This window comes from Stomoxys calcitrans, chromosome 3, assembly GCF_963082655.1.
Source record: "Stomoxys calcitrans chromosome 3, idStoCalc2.1, whole genome shotgun sequence".
NCBI classification, from domain to species: Eukaryota; Metazoa; Arthropoda; class Insecta; order Diptera; family Muscidae; genus Stomoxys; species Stomoxys calcitrans.
This window is the reverse complement of record NC_081554.1, coordinates 33,930,470-33,950,493: the sequence shown is the minus strand read 5'-3', so window position 1 is coordinate 33,950,493 and position 20,024 is coordinate 33,930,470. Positions and strand designations below refer to the sequence as shown.

The following is a 20,024-nucleotide window of genomic DNA, read 5'->3' as shown; positions in this document are numbered from 1 at the left end:
CGTATAAATTAATATTGACAGGGTATCAAGCTATAAATTTAGATCGAAATGGTAGGGTATCCACCGGTCCGTCACCAACGAAATCGCAATGTGAAGTTGCAAAAACAGTTATAACAGAAAAGTTTCGAAAGTTTGTGAAAAGGAAATACATATTCCGAAAGATTTTACAAATATCTTTGTCTTGTCGGACATAAGAACATTTGATATGATTTAAAAAAATCAATAAATTTCACATTTATTTTTGCTGAGTTTTATTTTAGTACTGGATAGATAAGCCGCGAAGGGCAAAAATAAAAGGCAAAAAAAGTTTCCAGTGGAAGTCTGTTTGTTTGCCATGAAGTGGTAACGCCATTTGCCAACCTATCAAAACAATACGAAGAAAAACTGCAAATATTTGTATAATTTATAACTAAAATTTGCAAAACATGTGTGTGCATAGCAATCAAATAAAATGTACTAAAATATGTGCACCCATTTGTCTTAATAATTGTTAGTAATTTTATTTGACCATTCACAATAGAGGTATTTCTGCAAATGGCCACACTGATTTGTGAAAAACATATCATGGCAATCCTGGTGAAAGATGTTCTACATATGCCTGCAATGGTAATAAATCCAAAACTTCGTTGTTCTGGATAGATGTCATTTAAATACAAATTTCATTGCACTGCCCTAAATAGTACTAAAATAAAACATAGCTTTTATAAACAAATCTTATATCAGATATAGCAGATCCAATTGCAACTGTATATGTTCTTGCATGTAATTAAATAGATAATTATATTAATTAGTACAGTTAATTATGTTTTACTTGAGTCTTGGAAAAACCTTATAAAGCGGTGACAAATATTTTCAACTCACCTTTAGAATTGGAACATTCCAATAAAATTAGGGCATGATGTTATTTTTGTTTCCTTACTAGAGATAGATTATAAATGTATCGACCGCCTGTCTCATCTGCTTCCACCTGTATTCATGTGAAGAGGTGTAGTATGTCTGTCCTTGTGTGAATTTATGTTTTGAGCTTATATCAATATTCCGTTTTTTTATACTGTTCTGAAGAAATGTGTGTATTAACATAGATGAAGTTTGGTAATTATTGTATTTTGGTTTTTTTGTGTGTATGTATATAAATGTTGATAGTTTTAAACAATTTTTTTTTTTTTGGGAAATATATAGAAATTATGTTTGTGGGGTAATAGTTAGTGTTTATGTAAATTCTTCGAATTACATAAGACCTTATGAATAAACTCTTGCACATAACACCTTACTGAGATTATTTTTCACTTCCGTCCTGCCATCTTTGCCACTTTTTCTAAAGCGCTATCATTATTATTGTTATAAGATTTTTTACTTGTTATTTTTAATATTTATTAAGATTTTTACAGTATTTATATGTGTTTTCCTTCTTTTGTTGTTTGGTTGGTTGGATAATTTTTAATTATTATTACATTTCAAACAGAATATTTATATGTGTGTGTATTTGTATATATATTATGAATTTATACCTATTAATAATAATATAAGTTCATTGCATTTCCATGTTTTTTTTATAAACAATTTAGTATGGAGCGAGATACAATGTGAAAATGTATTTTTGCATGCTTATGTGGGGTTTCTTGTGTGATAAGGGAGGTCTCGTCTTAATGTTTAGCTAAGGGGAAGGAAGGACAGTGTGTTGAATTTTAATCTTAGCGCTTTCTTGGAGTCTAGTATTTTGTTCTTCGTTTTGGTTATTTTTTATTAACAACAAATTGAGGGATTGTGCTTTAGAAAGTTTTATGAATTTCGTCAGAAGAAACTTATAGCTCTAGTTCTTCTTCTTTCTCTTTGAGAGGGGATAGTTTCCAATTCACTTTTATTTCAATATCTTAGGAAAAACTGAATATAACTTTAATGTTTTTTTTCTTTTGTTTCATTCAAATTAATGCAAGCTTATTTTCTATGTTTGTGGTATTTTTTAACATAGTTTTTTTTTGGATTTTAACTATTATTTTATTACTTGTTTTTTTATGAAGTTCCTATGACGATATTTTGTTGATTTATTCGACTTTTTGTCCTCAGAACATTATTTTTTTAGTTGTAAAAAAAGAAAATCGTTGCAATTTCCCTTATGATGGATGCAGTTATTAAAAATGTTCTTTTTAAGCTTTTAATATGTTCCAGTTTTAAAATTGGTCTGATAACAAATCGCAGATTTCTCTTGTAACACTTTCTTTGCTGGCACGTATTGTCAAGCGGAACATCTAAAAATAGGAGTGTGGCAATCGGCCATTTTGGTATAATGTAAATAAGGAAAAATGAACTTTGCCATGCCTACCTGTGCTTGTTTGTTGGGCTCCAGTCTTAGCAAACAGCCCACTTGTTGTGACTGTGTGTGTATGATACCCGCACACACCATGTTATCGGGATTTGGATCCACACTATCCAGCAATTGCATGCCAAAGCCCATGAGTTTGTTTCGAGCACCGGCCAAATCCAAAGGTTGCTGGGCTTTGAATACTTTTTGAGCTCTTTGTTGTTCGCTAAAATGAACAAAATAGGACAAACAAAGGTATTTTTTGATATTTTTAACATTTTTGATAAAACGATAGGGAGTATTATAGAAAAAAATAAATAAACAAGTTTTAATCACCAAATTAATTGATTTTACAATTTTTTTTAATTGAAACGCCTTCAATCACGAACAATAATATCAATCACCGTTTTTGAAAAAGTTAATTGAAAGAACGTTTAGTTAAAAAAATTTATATAAGATATGGTTTAAGTTAATATTCCTAATATTTTTCGTTTTTGTGGTTCTTTAGTTTGGCCAAATAAGTTATTTAATTTTGTTATTGGATTAACCAGCTCAGAGCTATGTGTTTTTATTTAAAAGTCTCAGCAGTTGTGTATAATGTATTAAGGGCGAACTGCAAGGATCGCGATTTCGGCCTTTGCCGGCGGCCTCATAAGCGATTTATATGCCAGCTCATGGTTCCCCAAAAACACGAAGTTCGTATACAATTTTGGGGTCAACTAACCTGGGGGGACGCCCCATCTCAAAACCTACCCGAACGAACATGTTTACCTACTGGGTCAATATGGGAATCAAATGAAAGATATTTAAGAGTAGAGTACAAACTTGACATAAAAATGTCACCCTTAGTGATTGGGGGCTCCACCCCCAAAAACACCAGCCAACAGGACACTTTTGGGCAATATGTGTATCAAATGAGAGGTATTTAAGAGTAGAGCATACAAATGTCACCTTAAGTGTCGAGTGGTTCCCCACACCCAAAAACACCACCCAACAGGACATATTTACCGCTTTAGGCAATATGGGTATCAAATGCAAGGTATTTAAAAGTAGAGCACAAATCTGCCATAAAATTGCATTCCTTAGTGTCTGAGGGACTCCCACCCTACAAAACCCCCCAGCTGAACATATTTACCGATTGGGACAATATGTATATCAAATGAAAGGTATTTAAAAATATAGTAAAAAGCAGATATAAAAATTTTTTCCTTGGTATCTGAAGCGCCCACCCCCCCAAAAATCTCTCAACAGGACATATTTACCGATTGGGACAATATGGGTATCAAATGAAAGGTGTTTGGAAGTTGAGTACACATCTGTTATAACAATTTGGTCCAAGGTGTCTACGGCGCCACTCCAACCCCAAAAACCCCCAAAACGGGCATGAATGTCTAAACTCACAAAATGATTATAAAATAGAAAGGCCTGTGAGAGTTGCCCACGAATCTGTATACACATTTGGGACAGAGTCTGGGACCGACCCACCCATCTAATACGCTTCAATAAGACGTGTAGTTCGATCGGGATAATATGGGAACGAAACGAAAATTCTATGACAATAGAGTTCGAATCTAATGTTGATATAAGAATTCAAGTATCTGGGTAACGTACTGCCGTTCAGCAGGACATGTTGATTGTGACAATAAAGGACTTAAATAAATTGTCTTTTGAGTCATAGCGTTCATTTAAGTCCCAAATTGTACCCTTTTGGAGGCCACCGTAGCGTAGAGGTTAGCATGTCCGCCTATGACGCTGATTGCCTGGGTTCGAATCCTGGCATGTAAAACTTCTCTCCAAAGAGGTGTCGCACTGCGGCACGCCGCTCGGACACGGCTATAAAAAGGAGGCCCCTTATCATTGAGCTTAAACTTGAAAAGGACTGCACTCATTGATATGTGAAAAGTTTGGCACTGTTCCTTAGAGGAATGTTCATGGGCAAAATTTGCATTGTACCCTGTTGAGGAGGTTTTTATGATGGGACGTTTCTCCTACGTACTTCAACCCATATTTAAATAAGTGATTAGTGTATATGGGTTACTATTAAGACACAAACGAAAATTCCCATAAATCGGTCTGATATATCTCGAATATACCGCAAAATACATTGATCCTTCATCAACAGTTAAGGCCATATTAAAAGGACTGAAAGAACTCTAAAAATTTGACTTAGATTTCTAAACGCTTTTAGGGGTTTGCTCTACTTACCTTGTGACATCACCCTAACTTGGAATTTCTCACCACTCTGACCATGAACCTAAAATTGTGGCATTGCGCCGCTACAAAGCTTCGAATTCGAGCCCCTTTCTATATTTTAAAGTGGAACGAAACCTAACCATTATCTCAGTTTTCTTAAGTGGCATATCACGCATATGAGTAAATTAATTTAAACATTTTTATGTTTTTATGTTTGGAACCTTATAGTAAACCATAAACACGTTTAACCCAAAAGCACAAATTAGGGTAAACAGGCTTCCCCAACCCCTAAAACTCCCGGAGCACATGTCCCCTTAAACATCAGTTCAATACAGTCTGAAATGAAAGCTTCACATTTGGAATAAAGTGTATGGGAGACCTTCTATCGCATAATTCCCCACTCCAAAGTTCCTTAGGGACATAATAACTACTCTAGACAATATGTGAACCAGAGTAAAGCTACAGTTCTTGAAAACTGTTGAACCTTCACATTTAAACAATATGGTATTTTAAGTAACCTATAATATACGACAGATATTCTGGTATATGAACTCGGTAAGAAACTAGGGACAATATGCAATTCAATTCACTCTGGACCCGGAAACGATCTATAAGCCCTTAAAAATATTGAAGGTTCCCATTTTCATGACTTACTGAATGTTTCACATTTTTGCATTATAGCAAGCATAATACAAATAACGAGAGCTTTGTTTCGCAGTAGTGAGCAGGTGGTAATTTTACTTCATATTATCATAACTTACCCACTTAAATTTTTCCATCGAGCAAAGAATGAATCTGCATTCATTTCCGTCGGTTCGAAGAACTTATTGATGGTCAATGGCAGCTTAATATTGAACTTTTGTTGTACACCATTGTAGCGGAAATTCACCTCGATTGTGGGAGAATCCAAATAGTCTTCTATGCATTCAGCTGTTAGTAATTGTTGGATTTGTGCACCAGCTTCTAAGGTGGGTTCAACGGGTTTCATTTGAACGTTCAGTTTTAAAGCATTTTCTGGGTCCCATTGTAGGACAGGAGTGAAATTCTATGAAACAATTAGAGAAACTTTAGAAAAAGGCGAGAGCATTGAATAAAGCCTAAACACTCACCGTTAAAGGAATTTGAGTTTTATTGCCATAAAATAAACCAAGACGTCCAAGATTTTGTCTGAATTCACTTTTAACGCCGATTTGTAGCATCTCATTTTCAAACAAAACACCATTGTTCTTGAAGAGGAACTTTTTGGTATTGTAAATTGCTGTATTGTTATTGGCACTGCCATAGATATCGCCCAAGACATCGATTAATGTGCCACCGCTATTGTTGACGGCATTATTCGCCGGTGGTGTACTTAATCCCAATAGATCTGCATTAGCATTGCTATTCACTCTGAAATTATAACAAAAAAAAATAAATAAGAAATGTAGAAGGGAGCCTAGAATTTGGACTTGGTGTCATTCATACTTATGATTGGTAGCAGCATGAGTATTATTTTGCACAGCTGCTGGAGCTGGACTCTTCGATTCCCTTATCTCATTCTCTGGTACCCGACCAGGCTTCTTCTTCTTTAACACTGCCAATATCGAACTCTCTCTCTCGGGGAAAGAAGGCATCTCTTCCAAGACAGTAGCCAGTACATCTGTGGAAGCCACAATACTCAATTGCAAATATTCGCTAGCCCTCTGTTGTAGCTCAGCATCTGCTGAGCGCAAGTTACTATGTTGACGGAATACTTCTTGGATGTTGGTACGTATCTCGGGGAACAAATTAATAAATTTAATGTATGTAGACAATAGCAAGGCTCTGGTCATTGGTGAACATAGATGATATTTCGAATGTAACAACTTGAATTGTACCAATGGGGCGGAACGAGAATCGCCTGCAATTAAGTTACCGAATTCGCCTAATATATAGCCGCCAACCTTGACCATGTTTTCGTGACAAGCTGGTGCCTGGAGAGCTTCGAAAACCGTCTTAGCAGCGTAGCCCTGTACTTCTTCGCGATTAATAACGATTTGAATGACACGATACCAGACCTCTTCTGATACATAGTCACCGGCAATACGAATGAGATTGAGAATTACATCAACATACCTAGACAAGAGAATGTTATGTGTTAGAGCTTTAGTGACCGTGAAATAGATGGTGATTAACTTACCATGTGAAATCTGTGGCATATTTTTCAGCTAATATGGCAACCTTTAATACCATTTCCTCGCGTATGGAATAGTCGGCTGTTTCCAAATAATTTAACATTTCTTGGACAATTTCCTCTGCATTGCTACGATCACACATGGCATAAAGCAAATCAACAGCCATTTGGCGAACTGAAACGTCTTTTTCCATCTGAAAAGCACAAGTAATTGCAGTTCCTGTTTATTGTTTAAAGCCATAGAGGAAGGGCATACAAATACCTTCATGGAAAGTATAACAACTTCCTGATGTTTCTTCACTTCCTCGTGTGAAAATTCGGATGTGGCCAAATGGCACATAGATTCTAAAGCCAAATAACGTAAATTGGTTTCGCGATTGCTCAAAAATTGGCCCAATTGATTACAAGCACGCACCAGCAAATTCGGTTCACTGTCACTGTGTATGATTAGATTTATGGCTTCAAAGAGAACAGCATTTTTAGCATTCGAATGCTGAACTTTTTTGCTCTTTGGCGGTTCTTGAGCCTTATTCAAAATAGTCTCTAGAGTTTCATTAAGGCGTGCACGAACGCCGGGTTCTTCAGTTACTGGATTGTAGTTCTGTAGCAAACGCAACAACTTAACGGAAAGCCAAGGAGCTGGCACGAAATAATAAGTGTAATCCTGTAAATCTGTGTAGCTGGCTGTCACAATACGAGACAGACGAGAAACGGCCAAATTCACACAACCCTTGTACTCATCGGGATTGCGTTTGACCAAAGCATCAATCAAAGAAGTTGCTGCAGTTACCACACCCATATGCTGATCGTTTAACAAGTGTATAATGCGCGATGTCCACTCTCCGCCAGGGATAATGTCAGGACTCGAACGGAACAAACGCAAAAGACAGAGAGCGGCGGACTGCTTCACCACATCCATTGTATCGCTAAAATAAAATTTTTACATTAAACCAATACCCACCTAAACAATAAGCAAATTTGCATACCCAGAAACCAATAATTTTGGTATTTCATTGGAGAATGACTCGGCCATGTCGCGACTACCAATATTGGCAATGCATTGTAATGCCAAGTTAACATGTACCGGATTACGAGATTGCAAATCATTTTTGATCGATTGAATTATCAAACGTATCAAGTCGCTATTGGTGTTAACCAAAACCGATATAAACAAATAACCCTAAAATAAAAAAAAATGTCAAGCTAGATAGATGAAGCAATTTCGTTGTGGTTTGAACTTACAATTTGCTTTTCCGAGTATTTGTTGGATGACAACAAATTAACAGCTTCCATATGACCAAAATCTATATCATGCCCCAGTAGAAATATGAATAACAGTTTACACACATATTTCTTTTTCTGATACCCGTCCAGCGTTTTGTCACCTTTAAATTTGCTACGTATATTGGCCAGCTCTTTATTGATTCTTTTTACTTCCGCTTCTTTACTTTTACCTAAAATGGAAAATAAATCGAAAAAAATGTAAAAAAATGAAAAAAAAAATTAACAAAATTGAAAAAAGTTGCGTTTTAATCATTACTAGCCCACCCAAGCATGATCAGCTGTGCCCTTGTTTACAATTCACAGTAAAAATTTCCGTCTATTTGTAATCTAAAATGCTAGGACTCATGTGCCAATCTTGGTAACAATATAGTACGCAAATCTTTGAAAAAAGTTACACTTTTATAAATTTACTAGCTGACCCGGGCCCACTCCGCTGCGCCTTCTTTTACTTTATATGGAACAAAAGTTTCCTTGGAATACTTTTTTTTTTGAAAATTAAAGAGCTTTTAGTGAAATACCATGCTCCGAAAATAGTATATCGCTTGACTAACAGTTTAACAATAGAAGTGCCTTTATCTGAATCCCATATGATCTTTATTGGTCTACGAATTTAAGTTTGGATGTAAGGTGTACTCCATTCTTAAAATACTTTATTTCAGCCCGATATTCTCATGATATCTGATTTAGGGGTGTTTTCGAGGGTGAGGTGGTCCCCCAGACACTTGGCCCTGAAAAATATCAGTATCGTGCTCTTCTTTCAAATAGCATTTATTTAAACCCCATATTACCATTCGTTTAGGGGAGTTTACACGATAAGGCGTCCCCCACACACATGGCCCCAAAATAGGTTATCAAATTCGTTTTCTAATCTCAAATATTTTTCATTTGAGCCACATTTTGGCATGGTCGAAAAATTTTTACTCTTTGGGGGGTGTTTTGGGGAAGGGGTAATGCCCTAAATACATGTTCCTACACTTGGATATAAAATTCATATTCTACTCCCAAATACCTTTATTTGAGCCCCATGTTGCGATGGTCAGTAAAAAATTGCTCTTTGTTTGGTGTTTTGGGAAAGGGGTAGACCGACCCCCAGAAAAATGGTACCGAAAGTGGGTATCAATTCTTGCCCTACCCCCCAATACCTTTCATTTAAGCTCCACATTCATATGGCCGGTAAATATGCCCGATTTAGGGGTGTTTTTTGGGGATTGGGGTAGTCCCCCAAACACTAAACAAGGAAAATATATCAAAACGTGCTCTATTCTCATATATCTATAAATCATTCATTTGAACCCCATATTGCCATTGGCCTCAAAATTGGATATCAAATTCGTGTTCTAATCTCATTTAAACTCCTTATTCCAAAAGTCAGAAACTATGTTCGGTTTGGGGTATTGGCCCTAAAAACTATAAATATTTAGTTCCACTCTCTTTAAGACCCAAATTATCTGGGTGAGCAAATACGTTCTATTTGGGGGCTGTTATGGTGGCAGGACGTCCCCTAGACAGTTGGTCCCTAATGTTGATATCAGGTACGTGGTCTACTTCCAAATACCTTTTATTTGAGCCCCATCTTGCAATAGTCAACAAATACTTCCTATTTGGGTGGTGTTGTGGGGTCGACACTTTTCCCGAATATTGATATCGGATTCGTGCTTTATTCCCAAAGATCTTTCATTTGAGCCCCATATTGCTATGGTCGTAAATTTGTCCCCTTTGGGTGATGTTTTTGGGGAGAGGCGGCCCCCAAACACTGGGTCCCATATTTGGATATCAGATTCGATTTCTACACTCAAATACCTTTTATATAAGCCCCATATTCCAATGGTCGGTAAATAAGTCCTGTTTGGGGGGTGCTTTGGGGAAGGGGTGGACCCCAGAAACGTGGTCCCACATTTGGATATTAGATTCGTATTCTACTCCCAAATACCTTTCTTTGAGTCCCATATTGCCATGGTCGATAAGTATGTCCGATTTTGGGGGTGTTTTGGGGGTTGGGGTGGTCCCCCTAACACTTGGTCCGACAATTGCATATCAGATACGTTTTCTTATCCTAAATGCATTTCATTTGAGTCCCATTTTGTCGTGATTGGTTTAAATACATGTTTGGTAGGTTTTAGGGTAGGGCGGCCCCAAGGTAGCCCATCCGAAATTTGGAAACCAAATTTTTATTTTTTGGGTATAATATGAGAGCACACAAAATTTCGCTTAAATCGCACAACCCATCTCCGAGATATGACGTTTCTAAAAATTAGGGTAAGGGGGAGGGTCCGCCCCCCCTTCAGATATCAAAAATGTGGTACCCTATTTTCACCACGGTATCATTATGCACCATCTGTTAAAATTTCAAGAAAATCGGTTAAGCCGTTTTTGAGTCTATAAGGAACACACAAACAAACAAACCTACAAGCAAACACAAATTGATGTTTATATATAAGAAGAAGAAGTTAGGTAAAATCAGCAAACATTTTTGGAGTAACAACAAAAAGTCAGCTTGAAATTGGACAGCAGTAAGTTTTTGTTCAAACATGTTCATTTTTATGATCTTGTTTCATATTTTTTATGACACGTTCGTGCTCTACTCGTACTCCCTTTTATTTGAGACTCAGATTGCCAAAAACAGGCTGCGTGTCCCATTGAGAAGCTTTGCCAGCCCTTGAGATATTTGGCCCAAATTCGTACTTTGATCTCAAATATATTGAATTGAAGGTTGTGACTATTTATAAGCCAACGTAACTAACTCATTGTTTATTTTTCTCCCAGCCTACTACCAAGTTTACTACGAGTCCTAAATAGATTTAGTTTCAAAGCATGTACAAAGTACCCAAAGGTTTAGTCGTTGGCTTATAAAAAGTCACAATTTTTTTTAAGCAGTGTATAATTTGTGACTTTTTATAAGCCATTATTTTACACTTAATAATTCATTAAATTACGCTATACATAAATTCACGTTTTGTACCTTATTATTAATTATCATTCACTTTTGAATATAAACGTTTGTTGATGATTATGAAACTTTAAAGGGTTTCATTATGTCACGAAAGGTGAAGGCAATCTATTAGGAGGTGCAATTAGGGCTGACGAGAATTGGTAAGTCAGTAGGTTGGGCGGGTAAAGAGTCCAGAGCAAAAACCTTACATCTAATGTTGCTCACTAACTATTAATACCATCCGGGTTCGAAAGCTCACTAACACTAACACATACACACACATGACACAATAGCTACCTTACACTTTACTTTTATGTGGACACATTCAAATTAGTCTCCAAAGGAAAAGAACTGCCCCAAGATTGAGCACGGCCGGGGCCAGCGACTCCGGAGGGAATTGAACCAGAAGGGTGGATCGTCACAAGGTTACATGTCCGTTAAGCCGTTTTGGAGTTAAGGACCTCTGATATTTGAATTGGTTTTAGAGGCTGGGATGACCCCAGGCTCCTGCCACTTGATGTCATATTTCAATGCAGATTGGCTATACCTTCCATTTGAGAGGCTGGGATAACCCCCAGGCACTTGACACTTGTTGCCATATTTCAGTGCAGATAGGCTGTACCTTCCATTTTAGATGCCGCGCTTGTCGTAGCATTACCCTTTACAGACCAAAAGCGGACGTGTGCTCTTTTCGTGTTGTTAGGGAATTGGCGAACTACCACATATTCTGCACTGTGTATGGGTTACGTCATTGTTGAGTCTATGGACAGCATCCTCTTCCTTACTTCTTTAAATTGTCCACCAACAATTTCGTGCATTGAGTGCATAGCAACATAACTAATCATTAAGACTAAGCAGAATCGTTCATAACTTGCTACCTTTTATACCCAGCACCAAAGGATGGATGTATATTAATTTTATCATTCCGTTTGCAACACATGGATATGTCCATTTCCGACCCCATAAAATAGATATATTCTTGATCGTCGTAAAAATCTAAGACGATCTGTTCATGTCCGTCCGTCTGTCTGTTGAAATCACGATGGAGCCGGTTGTCCCATGGTCCCATGGCAGCCGGTTGTACGTACCGGATTGACCCGATGAAGTCCTTCATCGGCAAGGGCTGCCGCCTCAGTGTACAACACACTGCTACACCAACAACAACAACAACAACGATGCAGTCTTTAAAAATAGAGATATTGAGCCGAAACATTGCACAGATTCTTTTTTCCATAGGCAGGTTATATTCGAAGGTGGGCTATATCGAACTATATCTTCATATAGACCCCATATATACTGATCTGCCGATTTAAGGTCTGATTCCCATTTAAGCCACATTTATTATCTAATTTAGCAGAGATTTTGTACAGTGAGTTGTGTTAGTCCTCTCGGCATCCTTGTTCAATACGGCCAGATCGATCCAGATTTAGGTATAGACCGATCTTTTGATTTAAATTCTTGGGCCCATTAAAGCCAATTTTATAATCCAATTTCTCTGAAATTCGGGACAGTGAGTTGTGTTAAGCTTCTTGACACCCTTGTTTAATTTGGCCCAGATCGGTCGGATTTGTATGTAGCTCCCGATCTCTCGATTGAAAGTCTGGGGCCCATAAAAGGCGCATTTATTGTCAGATTTCGCTGAAATTCAACATTCAACATATTTTTTCAATTTGGCCCAGATCGGTCTATATTTGGATATAGCTGCCATATAGACCGACTTCTCGATTTAAGGTCTTTGGCCCATAAAAGGCGCATTAACTTTCCGATTTCACTGAAATTTGGGACAGTAAGATAAGTTAGACCCCTCGATATCCTTTCTTAATTTGGTCTAGATCATTCCAGATTTGGATGTAGCTGTCTATAGACTGACCTCTCAATGTATAGTCTTGGGCCCATAATAGGCACATTTATTGTGCGATTTCACTGAAATTTGGTATAGCGAGTTGTGTTAGGCTTTTAGACATCTCGGTTCAATAGTGCCCACATCGGTCTAGATTTGGAAATAGCTGCCATATATACCAATTTTTTAGGCTCAAAAAAGGTGAATTTTTAACCGATATTGCCGACATAAGGCACAATGAGTTGCGTTAGGCCCCTCGACATTCGTACCGAGTACGGTTACGATCGGTGTATATTTCGATATAACTGTCATATAGACCGATCTCCCAATTAAAAGTGTTGGACCCATAACAGGCGTATTTTTTGTCCGATTTCGCCGAAATTTGGTATAGCGTGTTGTGTTAGGTTCTTCAACATCCCGGTTCAATAAAGCCCAGATCGGTTCACATTTGGATGTACCCGCCATATAATCCGATCGGAGGCCACCATAGCGCAGAGGTTAGCATGTCCGCCTATGAAGCTGAACGCCTGGGTTCGAATCCTGGCGAGACCATCAGAAACGGACTCGGCTAAAAAAAGTAGGCCCCTTACAATTAATCTTATACTTGAACCGGACTGCACTCATTGATATGTGAGAAGTTTGCCCCTGTTGATTAGTTCATTGTTTTGTTGTTTAATTCACTAAAATGGACCAATCATATAGCGGCGACCACTGGAAAAATTTTGCTGTACTAAGAATGCTGTACCAAACACAGTCGTTTAAGCCTAAACTTTTGCCCATAGCCAAATCGCATTTAATGTCTGCAATCTGTTGTGGAAATGAACTCTTTGGCAAGCGTGATTCTAAATGCGAGAGAAGACTGAAAATGGCATCCCTTTTAAGATATGTGTATTGCCTACATCGTTACTATACTTGTCAGACGCATTTGGAAAGTATATGTGAAATGAAGTTTGAAGACCTTATCAATGTAAAAAATCTTGCGTTACTTCATAAAATGATCTAGAAAAATGTTCGCAGTACCTGTTTCAAAAAAGCCAAATTGGCTGAAGGAACCGAGGACTATTGGCAATCGCTCCTAGATTTCGCTAACTAGTATATGGAATGATCCAAACTATAGGCAACGCAAATTCTTTTAAGAAATTTTTATTGAACTATTTTTAAGAAACTCTTATGACGAGTTGTCTCATTAACAATAATACAAGTTTAAGCTCAATGATAAGGGACCACTTAGTAGAGAAGTCTACACGGTGTCGCCAGCACTAGGAGGGGAAACCACTGCCGAACATTTTACTGACGTTGTCGCCGGGATTTGAACCCAGGCATTCAGCATCAAAGGCGGACAAGGTAACCTCTGAGTTTCGGTGGTAATAGCCAAGGGCATGACATAATTACCAGGTAGTGTACCGTAAATAGCTGAATATATTTTTTTCTCGCGAAGTGCACTATCTGTCTACGAGTGCACTCAATATTTTGTTGTTGGGCAACTGCCACTACCTGTAAATGAATATATATTGGCCAAGGCCTTGCTTCGATCGATACAGAACGCCCTTACTGGAATATGCTGTTCTTCGGAACAGGGTAACCACAATTGGCTTAATTTATTTTTCAATTATTTTAATTTTATTTGTTCAAACATTAGCCAAGCCGTAAAGCTTTATTTAACTAATAAACTACATTTAAGTTTAACATTTTACAAAATTTTTCCTTAACTATAAATAAATTAACAAAGGATGGAGATGCGTTCAGCTTACACCAATGAGTGTTTTTCTATTGAGAACAGAAAAGCAAAATAAAAACCCTACAAAAAGTTAAGGCAAAATGTGCTTTCGCAAAATGTATTGGGCAGCCTACGGTGGGCTTACTAATCGTTTTACCTTAAAAGTAGAGCAGTTATTTTCACACCGATACCATTAATTTAAAATAGATTATATATGTTATAAAAATGTAAAGTGCAAAGTTGCACATGAACATTCCATTTAGGAATAGGGGCAAAAACACAGCTTCTATAAACTGAGTAATAATAATTTGATCATAACTGGTTACAATTATTTTTGGCTATACAGGATTTATTTAAAATATACTCGTATGTGATTGCCCTTGTTATCATTTGTTGTTTGAATTGCCAGTGATGTGCATATATATTTGTATTTTCAAACAAAGGTCATTGACAACATGAAATTGCGAAGAATTTTCGTTTATTTTCGAAATAGGGATTATACTTATACAGCAAAAACAATTGTCAAATTTGCATCAAATTTTTAGGCTTTAAAATTTGTTTAAAAAAGATGGAAAATTTTTCCATTACTCTTACTTTTTTAAAAAATTCCACAAAAAATTCCTATTACTCCGAATTCTTTTAAAAATTTTCTGAAAACATTCTTGTTGTAGTTTCACAAAATCTTAAAAACCCAGTTACTAACAACATATGTGGATCTATAAATAGAAATCTGTAAGACAATGTAGTTATATGGTTGAACATTTTTTTCTTAACAATGGGGAAATGGATAAAAAAGGTGAAGCTCAGCATAAGCATAGACAGTTATGACCGGTCACCGAGTATCGAGAAATCTAATACAAATAATTATTCTAAATTTTAACGCAATGGGGTAGTAGTAGGAATTTTCAACCTGGAAATGGTTTGGACCCATAGCTCACTATTAAAACTGTGTCATTTGTACAAGAATCAAAAATCATATTGCAAAATATGCCATCTTGCCATATTAGACAAGTATGTTGAAGGTCATGAGAGAAGCCGTTGTACAAAATTTCAGCCAAATCGGATGAGAATTGCGCCCTCTAGAGGCTCAAGAAGTCAAGACCCAAGATCGGTTTATATGGCAGCTATATCAGGTTATAGACCGATTTTAACCATACTTAGCACAGTTGTTGGCAGTGATATCAAAACACTGTATGAGAAATTTTAGTCAGAATTGCGCCCTCTAGAGGCTCAAGAAGTCAAGACCCACGATGGGTTTATATGGCAGCTATATCAAAACATGGACCGATTTGGCCCATTTACAATCCCAACCGACTAATAAGAAGAATTTGTGCAAAATTTCAAGCGGATAGCTCTACTCCTTCAAAAGTTAGCGTGCTTTCGACAGACAGACGGACGGACATGGCTAGTTCGACTTAAAATGTCACGACGATCTAGAATATATATACTTTATGGGGTCTTAGACGCATATTTCGAGGTGTTACAAACAGAATGACGAAATTAGTATCCTATGGTGGAGAGGGTATAAAAAAAACAATGTTGTTTTTCAACATTCAATTCAATTTGGATGTAATTTTTATAATATATATAACCACTACAATCATTTTTTTAAAAGCTCAAACAGTTGAATCGAAAATTCAGGCTATATGGAAGCTTTATATATCAAAATATTGTACGTCCCGGCACAGGTTGGAACTTGGCTCCGATTTGTGTGGTGTTCTAAATCATAAGGAGAATCTCAGCTGGGAGCTCCATACGGAATGCTCCATAAGGAGAAGCTCCAAATGTAGTCGCAGACAATCAACGATATTGAGTGGAGAGTCTCAATGAGAAGTAGGGCGGCAGCGGCTCATGCCTAAATACTCATGAACTCATGAGCTTGGCTTGGATGGGTAACTCACATACAGAAATTTGGCTATAACAACAATAAATATAGTCCGTTCTGACCATGTACTGCTCGATTAAAAATGGGTCTAAATGACAGATAAGCAACAACGCACAATCGCAAACAAAAACGAAAGTAATATCAGAGAAATTCGTTAGTAAAAAAAATTTTGCTGTTACAGCAGAAAGTATGCTGAAAATGGAAAATTTGTTGCTAAAATAGCAAACATCCTCTGCTGTTTTCAAAAGATAGAAAATTAAAAATAGCTCAAAAATTTAATAAATATTTAAAAAAATTATATTTCATCTTATTTTTCAATATTACAAGCATATAACGTACAATTTTTTCCAATTTTCTATAATTTGCTAAATTTTGAACGAATTTAAATAACAGCAGAAAAAATTATACTACTGCAGTTATATTTAAGCAATTAAACAAAAAATTAACCCCTAATATTTTTGATTTTGTATTTTTTTATTAATGTATAGTAAATGCCCCAATTGTTGTTTAGCAGTTCAAAAATATTGCATGGATTCATTAAAAGTTTAAAAACTGTAATTAAATATCAGCAGACAGTGTTTGCTAATATCAGCAGACTAATTTCTTCAGGTGTACAGGGTAAGCAACTTCGTGTAGCTTTGTTCGGTGGACGCATTGTTATTTACCGAACGGACTACTTTACAGGAGGCCACCTTAATGCAGAGGTTAGCATGTCCGCCTATGCCTCTGCACGTCTGGGTTCAAATACTGGGGAGACCGTCAGAAAAAATTTCAGCGGTGATTTTCCCTTCTTAATGCTGGCAACATCTGTGAGGTACTATGCCATGTAAAAACTTTGCAATGCGGCACGCCGTTCAGACTCCACTTTTTTACTTTAACAGTGAACGGAGAATCGTAAAATTAAAAAAAAAAAAAAAAAAAACAATGCTGAAAATGATCGAAGTCTTGACAAATATACGACAAGTTTTACCAAATATGAAATGTCGAAATATATCGAGGAGTGGAATAAAAATAACTTAAGTGCTGTAATTGGTACTATTTAGTACTTTCTTTACAGATTGAGCTAAAGATCTGAAATTTGGGAAACAGACACATCTTGACAGTTTGTACCGGACGATTAGAAGCTTTTGTTGATGTTCGCACATTTTGGCACTGAAACGTACAATAAGGCCTTCTTTACGGATTGAGCTACAGCTCTGAAATTTGGAATACTGTAACATCTAGCCACTATGTACCTAGCGACAGGGAGATTTTTTAGATATGCATTCAATTTGGTTCTAAAACGTACAAAGTGGTACTTTATTTACAGTCTAAGCTACATCTGTGACATTAGAGATACAGGTACATTTCGGCAGTAGTAGGTAATGGATGACAAGAAGATTGTTTTGAAATTTGTACATTTAGGTAGTAAAACGTACTTCATTTACATTCTGAGCTACATCTGTGACATTAGAGATACAAATACATCTTGGGAGTATGTAACGGATGATAAGAAGATTGTTTTGAAATTTGTACATTTAGGTACTAAAACTTACAAAATGGTACTTTATTTACGGATTGAGCAAAAGATCTCCAAATTCCGATACAGTTACACCTTGACAGTATTTATCGGCCGACTAGTTATTTTTATTCGTACATTTTAGCATTAAAACTTTCAAAATGTTATTTCTTTACAGAGAAGGCTAAATCTATTAAAATTGCTATACAGTTACATCTTGATATTGGGTGTAGCATCGGGGACAGCGAAGCGACCAGGCATATGCTTGTATATTCATAATTTGGAGAATTTATATTGATGTAGCAATTTTTTCAATTATTCGATTTTTTAAAATTTTTGAACATTTTTTTTTTTATCTACAACAAAAAAAATAATTTTTTAATATTTTATGACCATTTAACGAAGAAAGTTCGATATAATGATTTTGGAATAAAGTAGAACTTGCTGTCAAAATAAGTAGGCTTATTCCCCTAAATTTTACTACTTCAATAGAAACCATCAAATGCAACAAGACATTAAAACGGATTCCAGAAATCTCACTCCTAAGGATTGTGAGAAATTTTATCGTTCGATTTTTGGGTTAAAAAAAATTTTTCGTCGTTGATGCGAACTTGGGTACACGTAGCAGCAGCAAGAGACGTTGTCGTTGTATATCGTTCGATGCCATTGATACAACTTCCAAAAAATATTTGCATTGTGTTGGCAATCAGTCCAAAATTCAGCTCTGACTTTAAGACCAAATGTCACCGCCGATGTGTCAGTTCCTGCAAACAATAGGTACCACAATTACCAATTGCAGAGTAACAGGAATTTTGGCAATTTTCGATTTTGAAAGAATGAGGGGTGGATTCATCCCCCCCCCCCCCCTCAAAATAAAATCCGGGCTACGCTCCTGATGGGAGCTACATCCAAATCTGAACCCATATTGCCCATTTGCAATTTCCAACGACCTACATCAATAAGAAGTATCTGTGCAAAATTTCAAACGACTAGCTTTACGTGTTCGACTGCTATCGTACTTTCGAGAGAAAAACGGACATGGCTAGATCGAGTCGGAATATCGAGACGATCAAGAATATTACATATTGTATGGGGTTGCAAATCAATATTTCGAAATCAATACGATCAATACAACGAAATGACTAGATTAGTATACCCCATCCTGTGGTGGTGGGTATAAAAAATAAAGAAGAAAGAAAACGGAATGAATTCTTACAAATTTTCTGTTACAAAATTTTTCAAGGAATTTTTACTTTTTTTATTTCATAAGTTAGGCTCATTTGTATTTGAGGCAAATCTACCATTCAGTTAAATTACTACTGTCAAGGGGGAAATAATACATATATAATGCCATCCCAGCAGTCGGTCACTATTTGGGGGGTATAGACGTACGTACATACATACATACATGTAAATCAAATGAAAAGAAACAGCTTTAAAATTGACGCCCCTATAATTTAATAAACATCTAACTCAATTAAGAATACATATTTATGCGAATGATAACTTTATGCTTCGTGAAAGCAATGACTTTTAATAGAGGGGTGTTACTTACATACAACATCATTAAAGTGGATTATTATTTTATATTGAGAGATAATACAAAATAAACCAATCACAAAACAAAAACAATTGGATATTGATAAAGAGTTTATATGGGTCTTTGCTCATATGCAAACATTTAAAAAAGTACGTACTTGAACTAAAATATTTTCAATAATTTTTTACTCACAGTTTCTTATGTCCGATATAAAAACCGCCAGACCGCGCATACCATCTCCCCGCACAGGTGCCATTGTTGTTAGTTTGTTAATTTTTAAGGTTTTTCAAACACTCGGTGGAGAATAAAAGTTTTAACAACTACAAATAGTTGTTAAAATCTGTGTGGCTCCCGGTTTATTTGCCGTTTTAAACTCTCCTTTTTTAGGGGAGAGTTTAAAAAATGTGATTTATGAACGTCGTCTAACAACGACCACGGCGTTGGCAGCAGTAACAGATGTCAGTAGACGTTGAATCCAAATACACAAATGCTTAAAGCTTGGTGCAGCAGCAATCGCCAGAATGACAACAACGGCAACAAGTCATTCAAAAGTCCACACCAAGAATAACAACAATAGATTAATGAAAAAATCAACAGCAGCGAGAGCAACAAGCTTGTACTGGCTACGTTGCTTACTGGTTAGTAGTAGTAGTAGTTGTTGTTGTTGTTATTATTATGATTCTTTTT

At 36.5% G+C, this 20,024-nt stretch overlaps 1 protein-coding gene across 1 annotated transcript; it reads right to left on the bottom strand.

The window, feature by feature from the left end:
* Nucleotides 1–1,762: 1,762 nt before the first annotated feature.
* LOC106083710 (AP-2 complex subunit alpha) lies at nt 1,763–19,776 on the bottom strand. The gene is made up of 10 exons (XM_013246916.2): nt 19,530–19,776; nt 7,887–8,098; nt 7,631–7,824; nt 6,907–7,570; nt 6,651–6,838; nt 5,957–6,586; nt 5,602–5,881; nt 5,254–5,537; nt 2,321–2,525; nt 1,763–2,246 (listed from the first exon to the last, which is right to left on the bottom strand). Exons 1-10 carry the CDS (start codon nt 19,591–19,593, stop codon nt 2,169–2,171), a joined length of 2,799 nt encoding a protein of 932 aa, XP_013102370.1. The 5' UTR covers nt 19,594–19,776; the 3' UTR covers nt 1,763–2,168.
* Between the last annotated feature and the right edge of the window lie 248 nt (nt 19,777–20,024).